The 17,134-nt window shown below is 36.7% G+C and overlaps 4 protein-coding genes across 7 annotated transcripts; 2 read left to right on the top strand and 2 right to left on the bottom strand.

The window, feature by feature from the left end:
* The first annotated feature begins 421 nt into the window (after positions 1–421).
* Positions 422–5,479, top strand: LOC112455962 (venom acid phosphatase Acph-1-like). 2 transcript variants are annotated; one of them, XM_025018193.1, is made up of 7 exons: positions 422–710; positions 2,936–3,074; positions 3,368–3,484; positions 3,572–3,785; positions 4,063–4,271; positions 4,518–4,859; positions 5,012–5,479. In XM_025018193.1, the coding sequence occupies exons 2-7, from the start codon at positions 2,982–2,984 to the stop codon at positions 5,279–5,281; spliced, it is 1,245 nt and encodes a 414-aa protein (XP_024873961.1). In that variant the 5' UTR covers positions 422–710; positions 2,936–2,981; the 3' UTR covers positions 5,282–5,479. The 2 variants fall into 2 exon arrangements, with proteins under 2 accessions (XP_024873961.1, XP_024873960.1); XM_025018192.1 differs by having other exon boundaries at positions 422–728.
* An 11-nt stretch (positions 5,480–5,490) lies between these two features.
* On the bottom strand, positions 5,491–8,754 carry LOC112455960. Its single transcript, XM_025018188.1, has 4 exons — positions 8,550–8,754; positions 8,366–8,486; positions 6,258–8,275; positions 5,491–5,949 (listed from the first exon to the last, which is right to left on the bottom strand). Exons 1-4 carry the CDS (start codon positions 8,592–8,594, stop codon positions 5,491–5,493), a joined length of 2,643 nt encoding a protein of 880 aa, XP_024873956.1. The 5' UTR covers positions 8,595–8,754.
* Positions 8,755–8,913: 159 nt separating this feature from the next.
* Positions 8,914–9,773, top strand: LOC112455966 (mitochondrial import inner membrane translocase subunit Tim13-like). The gene is made up of 3 exons (XM_025018198.1): positions 8,914–9,187; positions 9,271–9,339; positions 9,638–9,773. The coding sequence occupies exons 1-3, from the start codon at positions 9,083–9,085 to the stop codon at positions 9,734–9,736; spliced, it is 273 nt and encodes a 90-aa protein (XP_024873966.1). The 5' UTR covers positions 8,914–9,082; the 3' UTR covers positions 9,737–9,773.
* LOC112455961 (FGFR1 oncogene partner-like) lies at positions 9,162–16,143 on the bottom strand. 3 transcript variants are annotated; one of them, XM_025018191.1, is made up of 6 exons: positions 15,943–16,143; positions 15,713–15,766; positions 15,064–15,333; positions 13,964–14,765; positions 13,637–13,845; positions 9,162–9,237 (listed from the first exon to the last, which is right to left on the bottom strand). In XM_025018191.1, exons 1-6 carry the CDS (start codon positions 16,036–16,038, stop codon positions 9,193–9,195), a joined length of 1,476 nt encoding a protein of 491 aa, XP_024873959.1. In that variant the 5' UTR covers positions 16,039–16,143; the 3' UTR covers positions 9,162–9,192. The 3 variants fall into 3 exon arrangements, with proteins under 3 accessions (XP_024873959.1, XP_024873958.1, XP_024873957.1); XM_025018190.1 differs by lacking the exon at positions 9,162–9,237 and adding an exon at positions 9,944–13,517 and having other exon boundaries at positions 13,637–13,839; XM_025018189.1 differs by lacking the exon at positions 9,162–9,237 and adding an exon at positions 9,944–13,517 and having other exon boundaries at positions 15,943–16,142.
* Positions 16,144–17,134: the final 991 nt, after the last annotated feature.

Genomic DNA, 17,134 nt, shown 5'->3' with positions numbered 1-17,134 from the left:
AATTTTTGACTTAATGTTTTAATATAATTACTAAATTGAAAAATATTAATTATCTTAATTACTAATATAAATGAATTTATCAGTGTAATAAGATTTTTTTTTAGAAACGTTGAAATTTTATAAGTTTTTGTGAAAACTGTAATTACTCTGCACTTATCAAGATGTTAATAGTTACTGAGATCACGAGTAAAACGCATGATCTTTATCAAAGTAAGTGTTCCAACGACTTTACATTTAGCAGAAATATTTTCGACAGTAATGAAAAGTACTACAAGTTTATGATATTTTCAATTACACTCATTTTCCCATTTTGTATCTTTAAAAGCATTTGAATATTTTTGCATATATTATCAAGCTTTATTAAATAATGATATATTTGCTTAAACACTTGATTAAAATCACCTAACATATGAATTAATCATAACTCTTTTATTAAAATTTAACTGTTCGATATAACGTGCTGCTCACGGGTAAGTTGTTTAACTAGACTCATTTGACGCAATGTTTGTTTGCCTAATTGCCGAATATACTTAACTTGCTCTCGTCGGCCGAGCCACTGATTGTTATCGTCGTACAAATGAGGTAGTATGGTAAGATAACTGGTAGAGGTAAAGTCGAGAGATAAGTGCATAGCGTGCATAGTAATTGCATCGCTCATTGTCAGTGTTTGTGCAGTTTTCAGTCCGAGGAGAAGAAACAAGAGTCGAAAAGCAAGTATTTAACAAAAAGTATGTTGTTTCAATTGCGAATAAACGAAAAAGTATAGGTATGATGTTATACAAAATTTTTCGGGGTGTCAATTTTGTTACAAATATAAACTTTTCAAATTGTATCTCGTTGTTTCTTCTAGATATTTCTTTCCAAAGTTGACATTCATACGTTTATTATCTTATGTGATATAAAATCTGTCATCAATAATAATTCGAGTACAATTATCAGATTATATGTATGTTATGTGAATAAGTTATGCCAGCAGTGAAGGTGAACAATTATTAGTATAAAATGATAAATATAGGTAAAAAGAGAATAGTATCCAAATTTCGAAATAATTAACAAGCTACATGTAATGAACTTTAAATATTGCTAATTAAATCCTGTTATAATGACGATAAGAGAAGAAAGCGAAAATATGCAAATTGTCGGCTTGTCAGAGGCATGTCTTATCGCAATTAACTTGTACGTTCTGATAACGCGGATCTGTATTTATCAGTCAGCTGCGGATACAAGTGGTCTTGGTTTCGGAAGCGTCGCGGCAGACTAACCGCGTTTTGCGGATGTGAACGGAAATATATAAAAGAAAAATTCTTATCTGGACTATATATGACCACTCATATAATATCACAAACATAACATTTTTCTCTCCTTCGGCCTCTATATTTATATATGCTTATAAATTTAAAGTAAAACAACGTTATAAATTAATTAAGATAAAATCAAAGCTTCAAGCACATCGCAAGTATCCAAATTCTTCAATATGTGAAGTTTTGAACAATTTTCTGTGCTAAAACACATTTTAAAATATTACTCTCCAGCATCAAATATTCAGGAAGTCGAAGCTATCGATAAATTGTCTGCATGAGAAGTTGATAAAAGTACACGAGGACTGCATTCGGGGAGCGCGCTATTAGCGCTTTTTGCTTATTCTATCCTTGTTTTACACTTAATGAGCGATAAAGACAGAATGTTACAATAGCGCTAATAGCTCGCTCCCCGAACGCAGCCTACAGGAGCCTAAAGACTCGTCTACAATAGCCGTAAGAGTAGTAAGGGCCTTGGCACATTGGCACATGGAAAATCTTTAGTAGAAGACTTAAGCAGTAAGCAAATTGACCAATCTTAACTAAGTTTTCAAAAATTCTTGACCGTGATTGGTCAATTTGTTTACCGTTAAATCTTACTGCTTAAATTTTTCTACGTGCCATGGCCCTAAAACGTAAGCAATAATTGACTAATAAGAGCCACTATTTCCAACGTCTGTTAACTTCTAACCAACCGTTAACTTTTCAGAATAGCCAATACAGAAGTTGGCTATTTCGAAAATTAATGATCGGTTTAGAAGTTAACAGACGTTAAAAATAGTCCTAGTGGGATTTTTACAGTTCAAAAATAATCGACTGCGATTGGTCAATTTTTACTGCTTATGTCTATTATAGAATGGGCTTCAAACAGATAGAGCACAAATGAGTTGGCCAATCGTCGCAGTCAGCCAACTAATTCGTGCTGCTTGAAATTCTTTCCGACTTGATCCTCCATTGCTCTCGCGTTAGGCGAGCGCTAACAATTATATTTTATTTCTTTAATCATGCATAGATATGGCATAAAAGTTGATTCTGAATGTCAATGTCACGCTAATGCAGTGACAAACATACAAGCACGGCGCAGCGCTAACACGAAAGCATCACTCACGTTCGTTTGTCGAACGAGGGCAATGGAAGCCGGAAGGGTATTGGAGAATCAACACTAGAAACTACCAAGGTCAAAATAACTTATTTAACATTTTTAAAAATAATTATTATCTATTTCTAAAACATCACAATTTCTAAAATTTTCTTTGACTTTTTATTAAAATATACAGATATTTAATTTTATAAACTTTTTTTCTTTTTTCTCCCTTTTTTTTTTTTTTTGACCCCTCGGTAGAGAGGGTTAGATGTAAATTAATCATTGGTGATTCGGTAGAAAGGGTTATTAGGTATATAGGTAGATTTTTGGTACTTTCTAGTGTTGAATCGTTACAACGCTCTATTCTACTACGACGACTACTTATCGTTTGTGCCATGTGCTTGTATCGTCTTTCTCGATCTCAGTTGCGAGATTCATCGGCCGCGTTGTCATATATTATTGTTGACGAGCGATTTAAACCTTCACCTGTCTTTTCTTCAGTTTCATATCAGTCCTATATTACTTGTAATTATATTTATATTTGTTGTTAAAGCGCTGTACTCTCTAATATCTGTTTCCCGAAGAGAAGACGCGTAAAAATGGCCGGGCTACGGTTTGTCGGCATCATGCTCACATTATTTGTCTGCATACTTCCCGGTTTAGCTGTAAAAGAATTAAAATTAGTGCACGTTGTAAGTACATACATATCTCATTTTAAACGTAAATTAATATATACACAAGGTGGGTGCGAAATCGTAGTACAAGCGAGAACAAAGGTCGAAATTCGAAATATATAGTCAAGTGCACGTGTACTTGATAGATTTTCAAAATCGTTTATTTCGAAAACAAAGCCTCGCGTACGAAAAAAATTATTCTACAATTTTAACTTATTTTGACACGAGAAATCACGTTATTATCGTTTGTATTACGATTTCGCACTCACCCTGATGTATAAGAAATATGATGATTATCGATGTGGTTGCAGCTGTTCGCGCATAAGTTGTACGCGCCGTGGGATGACGATGCAAAAATCAACGTGACCAGTATCCCGAAAACTTTATCATACGAAAACTTTATTTCCGCCACGACGAATATACCAGTGGTATGTGTAATATAATTAATCTTTTAACTTGATATCAGTATAAAATTACCGGATTAGAAATTCATCATATGTCTTGTGATCGAGCAGAGTGCAGAGCTCAACATATACAAACTCGGGGTGTATTTGCGGGAGATCTACAACGATTTTTTGGGCAACACATATACGCCCGAAATTATGAAGGCACGTACAACGGAACATTCCTTGTCGATTTTATCGGCCCAGCTCGTTAATGCCGGTTTGTGGCCGCCTGCAGAAAATCAAATATGGATTGAGAATCTCAAGTGGCAACCGATACCAACTGGTAATAAATAGAACTGTATCTCGATCTTTATATGTCTCTTATGTATATCCTAATGTCCGTAGGACAATTATTCCAAATCGGAATACAATCCACAAAATTATTTTCTACTATTATACTTCCTCAAAGTATATTTTATAATATAACATTGTCTTTTTTTTATGAAAATTAAATCATAGACACGACAAAAGTACAAATCTAATTAGACAATATATCTAAATTAAGCAGTGTTGTAAAAGTTAAATTTATTTCTTTACGTAACATTGATAAATTCTTGCAGATTACCTGGAATTGGAAGAGGACACATTGATGCTGGGTTCTCTATGTCCGAATTTTATTTCACAGATGAACCAGATATTGCAAACAACCGAAACCCAAAGGATGCTAGCTCAGTATCAACCTTTGTTCAATTATCTTACTAAACACACTGAAAGAAATATCAGTACTCCATCGGATGTGGCTCTCTTGTACGCTACTTTAGAAACGTTGGTAAGTCTGCAAAGTAAAATATATTAAAGTAATCGAGCTCTTTTTCTAAATCTGAATGACCTACACTATCTTCTTAAATAATACTTAATCAAAATATCTTAAAAAAAGAGGAAATCTCTCAAGTTGACTCGCTTTTTTTCTTCTTTTATAAATTTGTCAAATCTCGAAAAGTATTAACAGAATATATTTTTGTGAATTGTATTCCATCAGTGTAATAGTTTTGTACATAATTATACAAATAATTAGGCAGAGCGAAATGATATGTTACCCAATTGGGCGAAGGACGTGTTCCCCGATGGTTCAATGCGCAACGTCACCTTGTTGGAATATGATCTTCTTTCGGCGACTCATCTGCAGAGACAGTTGAACGGTGGAATCTTTTTAGGAGAGATTATCGGTAACTCGTTAAAATATATAGTAGGCGATATATCAAGGAATCGAAAAATGATGGTGTATAGCGGTGACGCGAGAAACATCGTCGGGGTTCTGAAAAATCTTGATCTCTGGTCGCCTCACATTCCCAATGAAGCGTCTGCGTTGATATTCGAATTATACTTCGATAACGATACGGGTATTCACGGGATGAAGGTAACTTCACTTTTACTTCCTAGCTCTATTTATTGTTTAGAATATTTCATGTTCAGTTTTTACTCAACTATTCGATTCAGGTGTTTATTATTGTTATTTAAAAATGCTCCAGCTGTCGTTAATAACTTGAAACAATACTGAAATTATTTCAGATTAATTATTACATGGATATCGACGACACGATGATCACTCTGACACTACCAAACTGCACAGATATATGTCCACTACAGACTTTAATAAATGCCACTATCAATCTAATACCTCAGGACTCGCGATCTTTATGTGGCTGGTCTACCGAAAACTTAACGGCAGAGAAAAAAAAGGAGGAATTTAACTCATCGAATTACAATGGATTCATTTCGTATCAAAGCAAGATTTTAATATTTATTTTAATATTATTTTATGTAGCTTTTAATGTTTAAAGCACGCATATACGTAGAATTTTAAATGTTAATTTTAGTGGGATAACATCAACATTTTCTCTTTTATTTTTATAAGACTTTTATATGTATAAAACATGAAGACAAAAAAATATAATGTAGGTAGATAACTAAATGTATGTAGGTAACTCTAATTAATATTGTACGCTTTGATCTTTGAACTTTTAAAAATGTTATATGTTATCTTCATGTTAGATTGCGAGATTAGCACGACGGACTAGCGAAAGTGACTTTTCGGCGAATTGTACAAAATAATGCTTCGTGAAAACTACCGCACTATTTTCCAAAGCATTTAACCATCGCTTCTCCGCAGTATCCAAGTCTAAACCTATATATTCAAGTTCCTTGTCAATGTATCGTAATTTCCAAAGATCCGCGACATGAGGTATAATTTTTTCCACAAATCGAGATCTTTGGTCGCTCGGTATAATTGTACGATATTTTCCAAAAGCGATGTTTAACGCGTAAAATACCAAATGCACGTGATTTATCACGACATGGGTGTTTTTCCGAATTTTCCCCTCATTTTTGGTCAGCACAGACTGAAGCGATTTTAATTTCGTCACCAAGTAATCGATTACCTTGACGCATATCGGCAATGAGTTACAAAACTCCAGGATTATTTGTACACGATATATCCATATGGATGTCTGGAAAGAAAAATTTATTGTATAATTATATTGCATAGTTATTGCTACTCTATTTTAAATAATTTCCAAACATTTCTAATAATGATTTTATATATATGCACATATATTGTTTTATATAGTATATATACATATATTTATATTTGTATATACATATACACACACATAAAATATATAAAATATGTGTATTTATATATATTTTTTGTTTATGTATATATATTTTTTCAAGTTGTCAATATGTATCATGTTATATATACTTGATTGATGTAATATTTGTAAATATAAAGAATGCATTATATAATGTAATATACCTCGGTAAAACTTGTCTGGTTTTCACGCATTATCTCATTCAGAGTTTTGACTATTGCTGTCACGATTACTTTTATGCATATGTTGGGCTTCTTCTCTTTTGTAAAAATATCAGATATATTCAGTACCGTGTTCACAGCTTCCTCTTCCAAACTATCTTTCCAATAAATATTCCTCTGCCGTTTCTTCATCACGTATTCCTCCATCGTTTTCTTATCGCAAAGCGTCGAGAGAATCACTTTAGTCGACTCGGTGATTACACGGTCTATACGTAGCGACTCTAGAGTCAAATTCAACCAGTCGGCAGAAATAATTTTGTCTTCATTTTCGTTTTCTTTCTCTAATAGATCCCGTGCTCGTCCCGATTTCCCTATTATAGAAGAATGGGCCTCTTTCTTGAAGCTAATCTTTTTGTTATTACGAGGTCGCAAATTGTAACGATGTCCGATATTAGTATCCGGTATTACAGCTCCTTGTATTATGGAAGCAGAAGCCGTCGTTTTCTCGGATGTACGTGTCTTTTCGTTGCGAGCAGGATGTGGTTCGTAACGATGCTCGATGTTCGGTGTGCATTTATCGTCGATAGACTCCGCGGCTGCCACTGCAGCATCATGTTCCAAAATTCCAGAGGTGCTATCGTTTATCTGCTCATCGTAATTGACGATCTGAACGTCGGAATCCTCATCATTATAACCATCTGATATTTGAAAAATGTCTTTTGCACTTACGAAACTTTCAAGACTGCCATTGCTGGATGTCGACATCCCGTCAATCGAAGAGGAGATCTTCCCTGTCTCGTATGTAATTGTCTTTTTTTTGCATGGTTGCAATTTAGAATAATATTCGGAGTCCGATAAACGTTTATTACCGGCAATAGATCTCGCTTCTACCGCGCCATCGTAATTAAATATATCGTAACGTGACGTACTGTACGCACTGTCCTCGTTTGGATATTCAGCGATGGTATTGCTCATCCGCAAGGCGGGACTATTACCAGTGCTATCGAGTAGAATGTCGAAATATTTGTCAGGGTTAACATTTGACATTTGAGACACGGCTTTTTCAGTTATAACCAAGCTTTTCGGACTGCCGTCAGATTCTGGCACCTTATCAACTAAATAATTTTCGTTTCTCGTTGAGATGAAGCACTCTCTATTAAAATTATTTTCCAAATCAAATATTGGGTCGATAGATTGCAGGTTTCTCGCTGGTAAAATAAATTTACATTCACTCGGAACGTCAGCGTGGTTCTTTTGGAAAATCTTGTTCATCTGCTCAATACCACTTGTCGATCCTCTCTGCACTGAGCATCCTACATCGTTTTCAAATTCAAAGCACTGATGCTCAGGTATGCCATAATTAGTCATATCAAAATCTTCTTCATCCTCCTCTTCCTCTTCACTTACGATCGATTCCACATCCGTTTCTGGAATTATGTAGGATCTTACTTCTTTTTCCTTTTCTCTCGTGATGCGATACGTGTTGGAACTTGCGTGTGTCCATTGTGTCCAAGATAGCTTATTTTCCGGTGTATTTTCAAATCTAGAGTTAAAGACAGCTCTTTGAGGAGTATAAACGCATACGTTGGAAATATTGAGAGGAGTTGACGTTGCGAAAGTATCCCTCAGGTTTGTTCCGTCAGATACGGGAGATGTTGATTGTTCTTCAACATCAGTACGCTCATCTTCGCGGTGACGATTACCGCGTGCATCCCACTGTCTGTCAAATATCTGTTGCACGTGCTCGGCTGGAATTTGAGAGGCACAGACGATGGCAGATTTCAACCAGACAATAGCCTGAACGAAACTCAACTCCTCATTGCATCGCTCTAAGGTAGATGTCCCGTTGCTGAACGGTCGAGGCAAATTACGTGGTACGTGTAAAAAATGTTGACAATAGCACCTGTAGTTGACGCGCATAGCGTCTTCGTTGAGAACGTTTGCATGGAAAAATGTGGGATCTCTCTTCGGCGAGGATGATTTTTTTGAGGTATTTCTTGTACCGCGAAGCAGCATGCGATCTGAGAAATATAATTGACGTTCCACGTACTTTCTAATAAAACAAAATAATTCACGAGTGACCTCTCATCCTCTCGAGAGTGTTAACTTACCCGAGTCACTCGAATCACGACTTTTATCGCAAGATTCCTCCTCCTGCTCCACTACTTGTTGTATTCTACAAAGAATCGTTTGCTCCGTCTTCTGAATCCGAGTTTTCAATTTTTCGCACGTCTACGAAAAAGAGGAACGTAAATACGTAGTATACGTATATCGATATTAATTGCAAATGTTTACCGTTGCTTTCTTAGTTTTCGGCCTAGCTTTCGCTTTCTTCCCCATTTTTCTCCTCTCTTTATTCTCTGATTCTCTCTCTCTCGGTTTTAGTACGTCGCCGCACTTTTAAACGCTCTTTACGAGCTAAACGCCTGCTCGATTTAAAGCCGCGAACCGTACCAAATCGGTTTATACGTTATTTTATTTTATAGCGGCTATATATATATCTTCCAGAATTTAAACTTTTCAAAGATGGCGATTAGTCAAGCAGCAAGCTTAAAGGCTGACGTAGTACATACAACTGTCGCGCGTGTCGCGATCGTCGCGATGGCCAATTTCGTTCCGTGCGAACGGGACTTGCGGCAGATTTCACGTGGTCTCGTTTACGCGACCGCCGACCGGCGAGGTGAGGTTAGTACGGTCAACGGTGTATGTATGTACATACCGTGGTGTACCGATATACGATTCATGGTAACGGTTCCGCGGGCGAAGGGCAGGATTTTGCGAATCTTTGTTTTATCGCACAAAAAATATAATCCGGCCACCCCGAGAGAATGGACGCGTTGGCGACGGGAAACTTGACGGGTTCGCAGCGGGACGAGTTGATGCAGCAATTGAAGCAACAAATAGCGGTCGCCAATGCTCAGGAACTGCTCACGGTACGTTATTCATTCACGACGTCTTCTCCCCGGCAGCTCACTTCGGCTGACTGAAAGTTACAAACTTTTACACGTATTTGCAGAAAATGACGGAGAAATGCTTCAAAAAGTGCATAGGCAAGCCGGGCACTTCGTTGGACAGCTCGGAACAGGTAAATTTTCCACCGCGCCAAGTCTAACCCTAAAGAGCTGCGTCAGAGACGAGCTCGAGATAATGATAATAAACCTTCCGTTTATTCAAGTCAAATGCCTTTCCTAAGATCAGAAATTAAATTGGTTGGAAAATTTGAATGAAAAAGATTCCACAATGATAGTTTATTTGAAGATTCAAAATTGGTTTTGCAAAATTAACGATTTTGTTATTGTAATCCGTTCTCGAGTCGCGAGTCGCGAGGACGGAGCCGACGGAGGACGTTTCTTGATTTAATCGATTCGATTATTTGTTCACAGAAATGCATAGCGATGTGCATGGATCGTTACATGGACTCGTTTAATCTTGTGTCGAAAACATACAGCGAACGACTTCAAAGAGAACGCAACAGAATGTAAATACGGAAGTTTGTGAAAATATAATTGTTACTTGTTATCCATATTGTAATTTAATAGCACCATTGCAATGTCGCAAATCCCCATTGTATAAATATATTCTTTGTACATGGCCAGTAAAGTTTACACATCACTTGGATATCTTTGATTCGGCATCTAGTTTTCTTCCAAGGGATTTAAAACGATGCATTGTAAATAATGTATAATACAATTTTAAGTACAGGATATAACGTGGCGTGAAAATGGGTTGGACGCTGACTTGTATACATATTTTTTTATGTAGCGACAAATATCTTTATTTATACTGCAAATTTATTAAGGGGGACCGGGGTAGCGTACTGTGTACTGTGTGTTTTTATCGAGATTTTGTAGGGTTTAGAGCGGTGGAAAAGAGAAGGAAGGCGGACGACTGCAAAAGAGAAAAATCTTTATAAAATAAATAACATATACATGTGAATATACATATTATTACATCATACTTGAAAATCATAAATAAGTAACATAGGTGTTTCGTAAAACCCACAATTCCACAGTACTTTTTTTTTTTTTTTTTTTATTATTATTATTTGCATTCTTTATAATTACTTCATACACACTAAAAGGCACGGTATAGCTACCAATGTTTCAACGTGGTTACAAAATAATTATCTGCGACCGTGTAAAGGAGTACCGTAAAGCAGGTTGTTATCAATACCTCGTTCGTGAAATTTGAAAACTCGGACGTATGATCAACTATGACTATGGGCTATCTATCCTGAAAATATCAAGCTTGCCTCTCCATGAAATTTGTGCATTTAAACACCACTGTGTGTGTGTCATATATATGTACATACATACATTTTTTCATAATAAAATTATTACTTGATTTAACGTACAATCTGCGTCGGATATGTTCCTCTCACAACATAAGCTGCGTTAAACAACAATCATATCAAAAAGAAGATATTGTTCATCCCTGCGTACGAGTAAATACATTCAAAAGCATTACGAGACAAATAGTTTACACATCTCGTCATTACAGCGTCCTTTAAAGAACGATCCATGGGTTTTACATATGCGTTCTCTAGATATATCTACGTTACAAACATGCGAAGAAGAAAAACCAAGAGACACGTAAGCAAGGTATAGTTACAAAATTGTCTTATGATTAAATGAAAGTCGCCTAATTAGAATTATATCGCGCGATAAATCCCACCGGGGGCAAACTTTCTGTCACTCATCCGAAAGATCAAGTGAAACTTTATAGCCGTATGTTCTTGCAGCAGATACGAAAAAAGATGCCCTCCTTAAATTATGCCCTTACAGTCTACAATGAGAGATACACTTATTCTGTAAACATGCGTGCTAATGGTAACGACGTAAAATACTATCTTAGTGTAACGTTGGAATGTATCTATCTCTCGTCTAAATTCTACAGAGAGCGTAGGAATGTTCAAATGCAGTCCTGAATCCCGTCGTCAAGATTGCCGTATCGATAATAGAATGTAACCACGCTGATTGGTCAGGAACACACCTGCATTTTTCCTCTTATTTTTCTTCGTTTTTTTGAAATACACATTGGGACAAACGGCAGTTCGAACTAAGCGATTCCGTTACCGCGAACGAACGCAGTGCTGAGACGAAGGGACTCTGTCGTGTGCTATGCAGAGCGCTTTTTACGATTCGTATAACGTACTATTACTTTTATCTTTCTTTGTCTCACGGTATGCCACGTACGTGTGAAATACCTATATTACATGCTGTACGTTAAGCGTACGCGTAGTACAAGAATTTAATTTTGTAAAGAATGTATATGTGCTATTGCTAAAGATATTCATACAATAAATCGTAAAAAAGATTAATAAATTTGATAAATATCTAATTTAATTTAATGATAGAAACTTTTATACCATCATTTATTTTAGCATTTGTACTCTTCCTGCGGAAAGCGATATTTCCTATTGCAATGAGATTCGTACGAGATTGAAGTCTATCAGCATCTGCTAATCGGCTAGTGTTTGCCGTACTACGTAATTCCATATAATTTGTCCCTTCCTCTCGCATTTCGCACGTAGTTGCTATCAAAATAAATATTTATCTCATAACGTACTGGATGTAAATTCATAATTTATAAGTAATAGGACAATAATAATTAAATATAGTATCATACAAGTGTAGAGTAAAAAATGTTGCAAGTATTTGAGCACAGTATTTCCTAGACTCATCATCTGATAAGTTATGTGATGATGACGTACTATTATTCATTGCTGAACTAAAAGTTGTATTAGTGACGGAATTTCTTCGTTCGAACCAGACATAAATTTTAATATTATAACGTAGTCTAGTCGTTAATGAAAAATTCTTTTCGTAAAGCTTGGCTGGCTATACATATTTTTTACAAAAGGATTTTGATTTGTCAAGCATCTAGTTGATCCATCTTGAGTTGTACTTAGTTATTGCATCTTATATGGGGGCACAAAATATCCGCGTTAAACGTCTTTCTTTTCTTCTCGTTATTTTGTTTTTCAATCGAGCTGTATTACCCAAAAATTAATATTCTAGTCTAGCTTTCACTACGTTCCTGCGAATCATGGATGCGAGAAAATATATAAGCACCTAATTTTTCTTCTTTTTTTTCTTAGATAACGTTAACTCTCATAAATAACTTTAGCTTCAAACACTTAGCACCATTACATTCGAAAAAATAATTTGATGGATTTTTTAGGCAATCCATTTCTAGACGGACGATTTCCTGATATTGTTACAATATCATGTCAGTAACTTTATGTAAAATGAGGTAATGGACAATGTTCAGTCATAAAATTAAGGGCAGAGATACTTCGGTAAACACGACAAAATGCTAATAGAAAGAGTCTGTAAAAAAAAGAAGAGAGAAAAAATATAACTAAGTTATTAACGTAGTAAGTCGTGTGCTCTTCCTTTTTTTGACTCTTCTCTAATATTTAAATTATCATAACATTTGCGTAATATGCTTGTAAGAGTAATATAATACTAGTATATTTTTTACATAACGTAGAAGGTAGCCTGTCTGAAGTTAAATGAAATGGTTTTACTTCGTAATATTTACAATGTACGTTATCAAAATATAGGTGTAAAAGCTTTGAAATTATTACGAATTTTATAATCGTGTAACTGCTATTTCACATAATTCTACATATATTCCTTGACATTTCATTTTCGTTAGTTTTTCAATGAACGACAGAAGATACTCTTTTTGTAAATATAAATAATAAGAAATATACTTCGTATTAATAACAGTATATCAATCGTATTGCTTTTTTGACGTGTGCACGGTCTCGGATAATAAAAAGTCTATGAAAAAGATGACGATTGTTCACACACAATACGCATAATTATTGCAGACTATGAGGGTGTCAGAGAGTGCCGCTTATCCTTACAAATCGTACAAAAATATGGTATCGTCTGTGGGTAATATGCATTCAGACATTTTCCTTCTACGTTTATTTTTTCTTTGCAGCGCAACTTATATATAAGTATTGAGCCACAGCTTGGCAGTGCCTTTTATCAGAAACTATGAATTCAACTCTGCGCGAGTTGCTGAATTCTTACAGTAGTCGGCTTACAGTAGATATCCGCTGCGTTCGCTCTAGAGTTATAGGATATCGATCTTATCAAGATTACATACAAGAGGAACAACTCGCTAGAATTCTTACAAAGGATCTCTGTGTAGCGATACGATTGAAAATTACATTCCCTATGTATAATCCGCGGTAATACCCGTCGCAAAGTTTGATATATTCTTATCCGTATTTATATCTTCGAGCTAAAATATAACGGATCTATGTGTATATAGTTACGTAATTTATGCGGGAGAAAAATATGTGCACGTGCAGTTGTAATAGTGCCGCCGTTAATGCGTTAATTTAAGTTCAGTTTACTTACGCAAGAGGTACTACTCAAGATTTCGTCCATTTCTTCGATTTCTTCGCTTAAATCTTCGGTACGGGCACTTTGAGGCTTTTCCTCTTTCTTCGTTCGTACGTTGAGAGGACTGTCCATCTTGTCGGGCTCCTTAGTGGGACTTTGCTCGTTTGCGCTACCTGATGCGGACGACACAAAGTCTTCTTCATAGTTATCTATACCATCTGCAGCTACAAAAATGTATTGCTTTAATATTTCTTCGAAATTTGTGCGTACTGCTGTACATTAGGTGACTAACAATAAGAAAACCATAAGCTTTATATTATTATTACATTTTTTGTAACTCACCAAGCCCAATATCCATTAATTCCTTCAGATCGTTAATGTTGGCCTTTTTGCCGTTTAATGGCGGCAAATCGCTAAATATAGACGTAGCTTTCTGATTTATGGTCGGCAAACCTTCTAGAAAAGGCTCGGCTTTATTCATTGTACTAACGTTCTTCCGCTCCCCGCCGACGATAATCTCGTCAAAATATATCGTTTTCCCGAAGTTGCTTCCCGCGTTAACCGGCTTTTTACTTTGTACATTATTCTCTATACTTAGATCCAAGCTATTTATACTGTTTTGCTTAGATATATCCTCATTTTGATTTGCTTGCGTGTCGATCACTATAGAGTCGTCGAACTTAATTAAGGATTCGGATTTGTTTAACGGACTCATTTGATTAGACGTAACGGTACTATCATCAGTCTCCTGTGCTGCCACATCGTTCGTCGCCGTGCATGTGCCGTGTGGCGTTGCGGTGCTCTTATCAAAAGTTACATTATTGTTCCTGTTACCTTCAATTCCATCAGTGTCCATTGTACTCTCCCTGAGAGAAGATTGATGCTTATCGTACGCCGACGTATCTGTTACAACATCGTCGGCGCCACGCGGCGGATCTTTGCATTTCTTGTCCGTTATTGTCACGTTTATTGGAACTTTCGGACTCTGCTCGGAAATGCTCTCTAATTTTTCAGAGGAATCATTATCGTTTGACGACGACACGGACTCTGTGTGGATTATTTTGGGTACAGACACTTCGAATGTCGCATTTGCAAAATTTGTCGTGGCTTCATCCGTCTCATCGTGTCTGTTGCTAGTTTTGTTCTGTAGGAAGGATTCATAAAAATATATTTAATTTAATTATTTGAGATATCTGATATATCTCTCGTTCTAAAGAATGCAGAAAAATATATAAAAAATGCCAAGAACAAGTTTTTTGTCAGAATGTGCCTCGAACAAAGAAACGAGTTTTTTCTGAAACATTTTTTTGTATTAGCAACAAATGGCATATTCCATCATCGATTTAATTGCTTGACCAAGACAACAACCCGTTTTTTAAATCCATATTTACGTAACAATTACAATTAATTATAATGATCAACTCAATTCAAGAAAAAAATACCTTCTGTGAACTATTAAAGGCACCGTTGATGCTATTCTTGAGAATTTCTCCCAGCAATGGCTCGGTTGAATCAATACCCAATTCTTCGCACAATTTATTTCTCCCTACATAGTTATATTCCTTTCCAAAGTATGTTTCTGGATCATATACAGATATTGTGTAGTCGAGACCAAAGTATTCTAGGAACTCCCTAACTAAGGAAAACAATAATTTTCCTTCTGAATTAGACAGGTACTGCTTTACAGTTTTGTTGAGAAGTGGCTCGGGATTCTGAAACAGCACGCATCTTTGGCTATATCAAATCTTTCTTTCTTTTTATATAAATTTCAAATAACGATACAAGCAACTTGCAAGAGTCTAAGAATTAAAGAATACGTTTTCATGTCTAAAAAAAATATCTATGCATAAATAATTTTCCTTTTTTTCGTGTGTGAGAGACGTGTATATTTTACAATATTTATAAAAACAATAACGCAAAGTTTTCCTTTTTCTCTCGTTTTGTAAAATAGATTAGGTATAACGCGCAAATATCTCGTCTCTTACATGACAAGATGTTCCCGTTCATTTTGCAGGTATAAAAGGCTCTCCTACTTCTAATAGAACATAAAGATTCGTAAACAGTAGCATGCAGCTCATGCACAACACTCACCATAACCGAATCCTGTTCCTCGAGTGCCAGAAACACGCTCGCCCTGAGTTCCGCCTGCAAACATCACAAAAGGGGTCCGATAAGGCCGACGAAGAAAAGGGGATCGCGAGGAATAATCTTAACGAACGGCTTCCACCCGTTATCACCCCGAAAACACTCGCCTAACCTACGGAGACTCGCGGAATATTGCTTTTTTTCTTTTCGCGAAACATTGCTTTCCGAAGACGCACCCGTATCTTAGCGAGGACGCCGTTGCTCTCCAGGGTCTGCACCACCAGGTCCCGCAATTCCGTGTCCTCCTCCATCGAGATGTTCCCGTCTATCATGATTATACAAATTAAAAAAAAATGCGCCGAAACGAACACTCAAGAGATGTAAATATTTACGCTTTCCATCGCGTGTCTACTTTTTCGCGGAAGCGACACTGCCTAGAGACTTCCCTTCCCCTTCCCTTTGCGCACGATCTAGGGATTTCCATTTCGTTGGGTGGTCGTCGCGGAATGGACAAAGGACATGAAAGAAATTGCTATACCGTGTTTGTTCCTTTTCGAAGAATTTTCCGAACTTTGTCCAACTTTTTGCACCAGGGTGCACCGGTTCAGAAAGTTGTTCGAAAAAGAACAGAGACGGTACATTTCGATATTCGATCCCTAATATATTTCGCTGGCTGGGTTCAGCGAATCAGCGGAAAAGCTGCTCGGTAAGCTGTTCGGTGAGCGGCGAGCACTCAAGGATTCTTTGACACGATTGGTTCTTGCCTTTGGTTCTTCTCCGGATCTAATAGTAGAAACCAATCGTAATAAAGAATTATTGAGCGCTCACTGAGCTGCCTTTTTCTCGCTGAACGTGGCCCAGTAGTGAGTGACGCGCCCGCGCCCATTATTTCAAGGTGTTCCCGTGCATTTCTGTGAAAAGGAAGGCCGCCATTTGCACGCGCCATCTGGCACTCGCCTCGCGACTCGCGACCAAGTAGATCGAGCACACTGCGAATTCAGAGTTTCCTCTCGTCGAAGACGAGATTATTATTGTCGGCGACGCGTTGTGTCGAGGTGTGACGTGTGACTGGTGTGACGGATCTCGCGAGCACTCGCGAGCACGTCTCTGTCTTTCGCAGCTTTGAGGTTGAGAGCTTGAGAGCTTGAGGTTTGCTCCGCTTTACAAACAAATCTCTCGAGTCTCTACCTAACCTGATCTCGATTCATGACTTGATTCGGTTAGAGTCAATTCTTTACGAGATACCGAATCGATTTATGAATTGATAGTCGTAATACTCCCGACTGATAAAATATTGCCCGATATATAGCAATTAGCCTCAGAATTTTGAGACTGAGCAACAAAATAATTATTTTGATACATACATATTTTTTTGTTTCAGGAGAGAGAGAGAGAGAGAGAGAGAGAGAGAGAGAGAGAGAGAGAGAG

This window comes from Temnothorax curvispinosus, unplaced genomic scaffold, assembly GCF_003070985.1.
Source record: "Temnothorax curvispinosus isolate PA1 unplaced genomic scaffold, ASM307098v1 QBEX01006549.1, whole genome shotgun sequence".
Lineage (NCBI taxonomy): Eukaryota > Metazoa > Arthropoda > Insecta > Hymenoptera > Formicidae > Temnothorax > Temnothorax curvispinosus.
This window is presented reverse-complemented; position numbering and strand designations above follow the sequence as displayed.

Bases quoted from the DNA above. Each gene is read 5' to 3' on its own strand.
- LOC112455961 (XM_025018189.1), bottom strand. From the start codon at position 16,038: ATGATAGACGGGAACATCTCGATGGAGGAGGACACGGAATTGCGGGAC. The intron at 15,334-15,712 runs GTGAGTGTTGTG...GTGCTGTTTCAG, and splicing joins AGGAACAGGATTCGGTTATG to AATCCCGAGCCACTTCTCAA. The intron at 13,846-13,963 runs GTGAGTTACAAA...ACATTTTTGTAG, and splicing joins ATTAATGGATATTGGGCTTG to CTGCAGATGGTATAGATAAC.
- LOC112455966 (XM_025018198.1), top strand. From the start codon at position 9,083: ATGGACGCGTTGGCGACGGGAAACTTGACGGGTTCGCAGCGGGACGAG. The intron at 9,188-9,270 runs GTACGTTATTCA...ACGTATTTGCAG, and splicing joins ATGCTCAGGAACTGCTCACG to AAAATGACGGAGAAATGCTT. The intron at 9,340-9,637 runs GTAAATTTTCCA...ATTTGTTCACAG, and splicing joins CGTTGGACAGCTCGGAACAG to AAATGCATAGCGATGTGCAT.
- LOC112455962 (XM_025018193.1), top strand. From the start codon at position 2,982: ATGGCCGGGCTACGGTTTGTCGGCATCATGCTCACATTATTTGTCTGC. The intron at 3,485-3,571 runs GTATGTGTAATA...GTGATCGAGCAG, and splicing joins CCACGACGAATATACCAGTG to AGTGCAGAGCTCAACATATA. The intron at 4,860-5,011 runs GTAACTTCACTT...AAATTATTTCAG, and splicing joins CGGGTATTCACGGGATGAAG to ATTAATTATTACATGGATAT.
- LOC112455960 (XM_025018188.1), bottom strand. From the start codon at position 8,594: ATGGGGAAGAAAGCGAAAGCTAGGCCGAAAACTAAGAAAGCAACG. The intron at 8,487-8,549 runs GTAAACATTTGC...TCTTTTTCGTAG, and splicing joins CGAAAACTAAGAAAGCAACG to ACGTGCGAAAAATTGAAAAC. The intron at 8,276-8,365 runs GTAAGTTAACAC...TATATTTCTCAG, and splicing joins TCGTGATTCGAGTGACTCGG to ATCGCATGCTGCTTCGCGGT.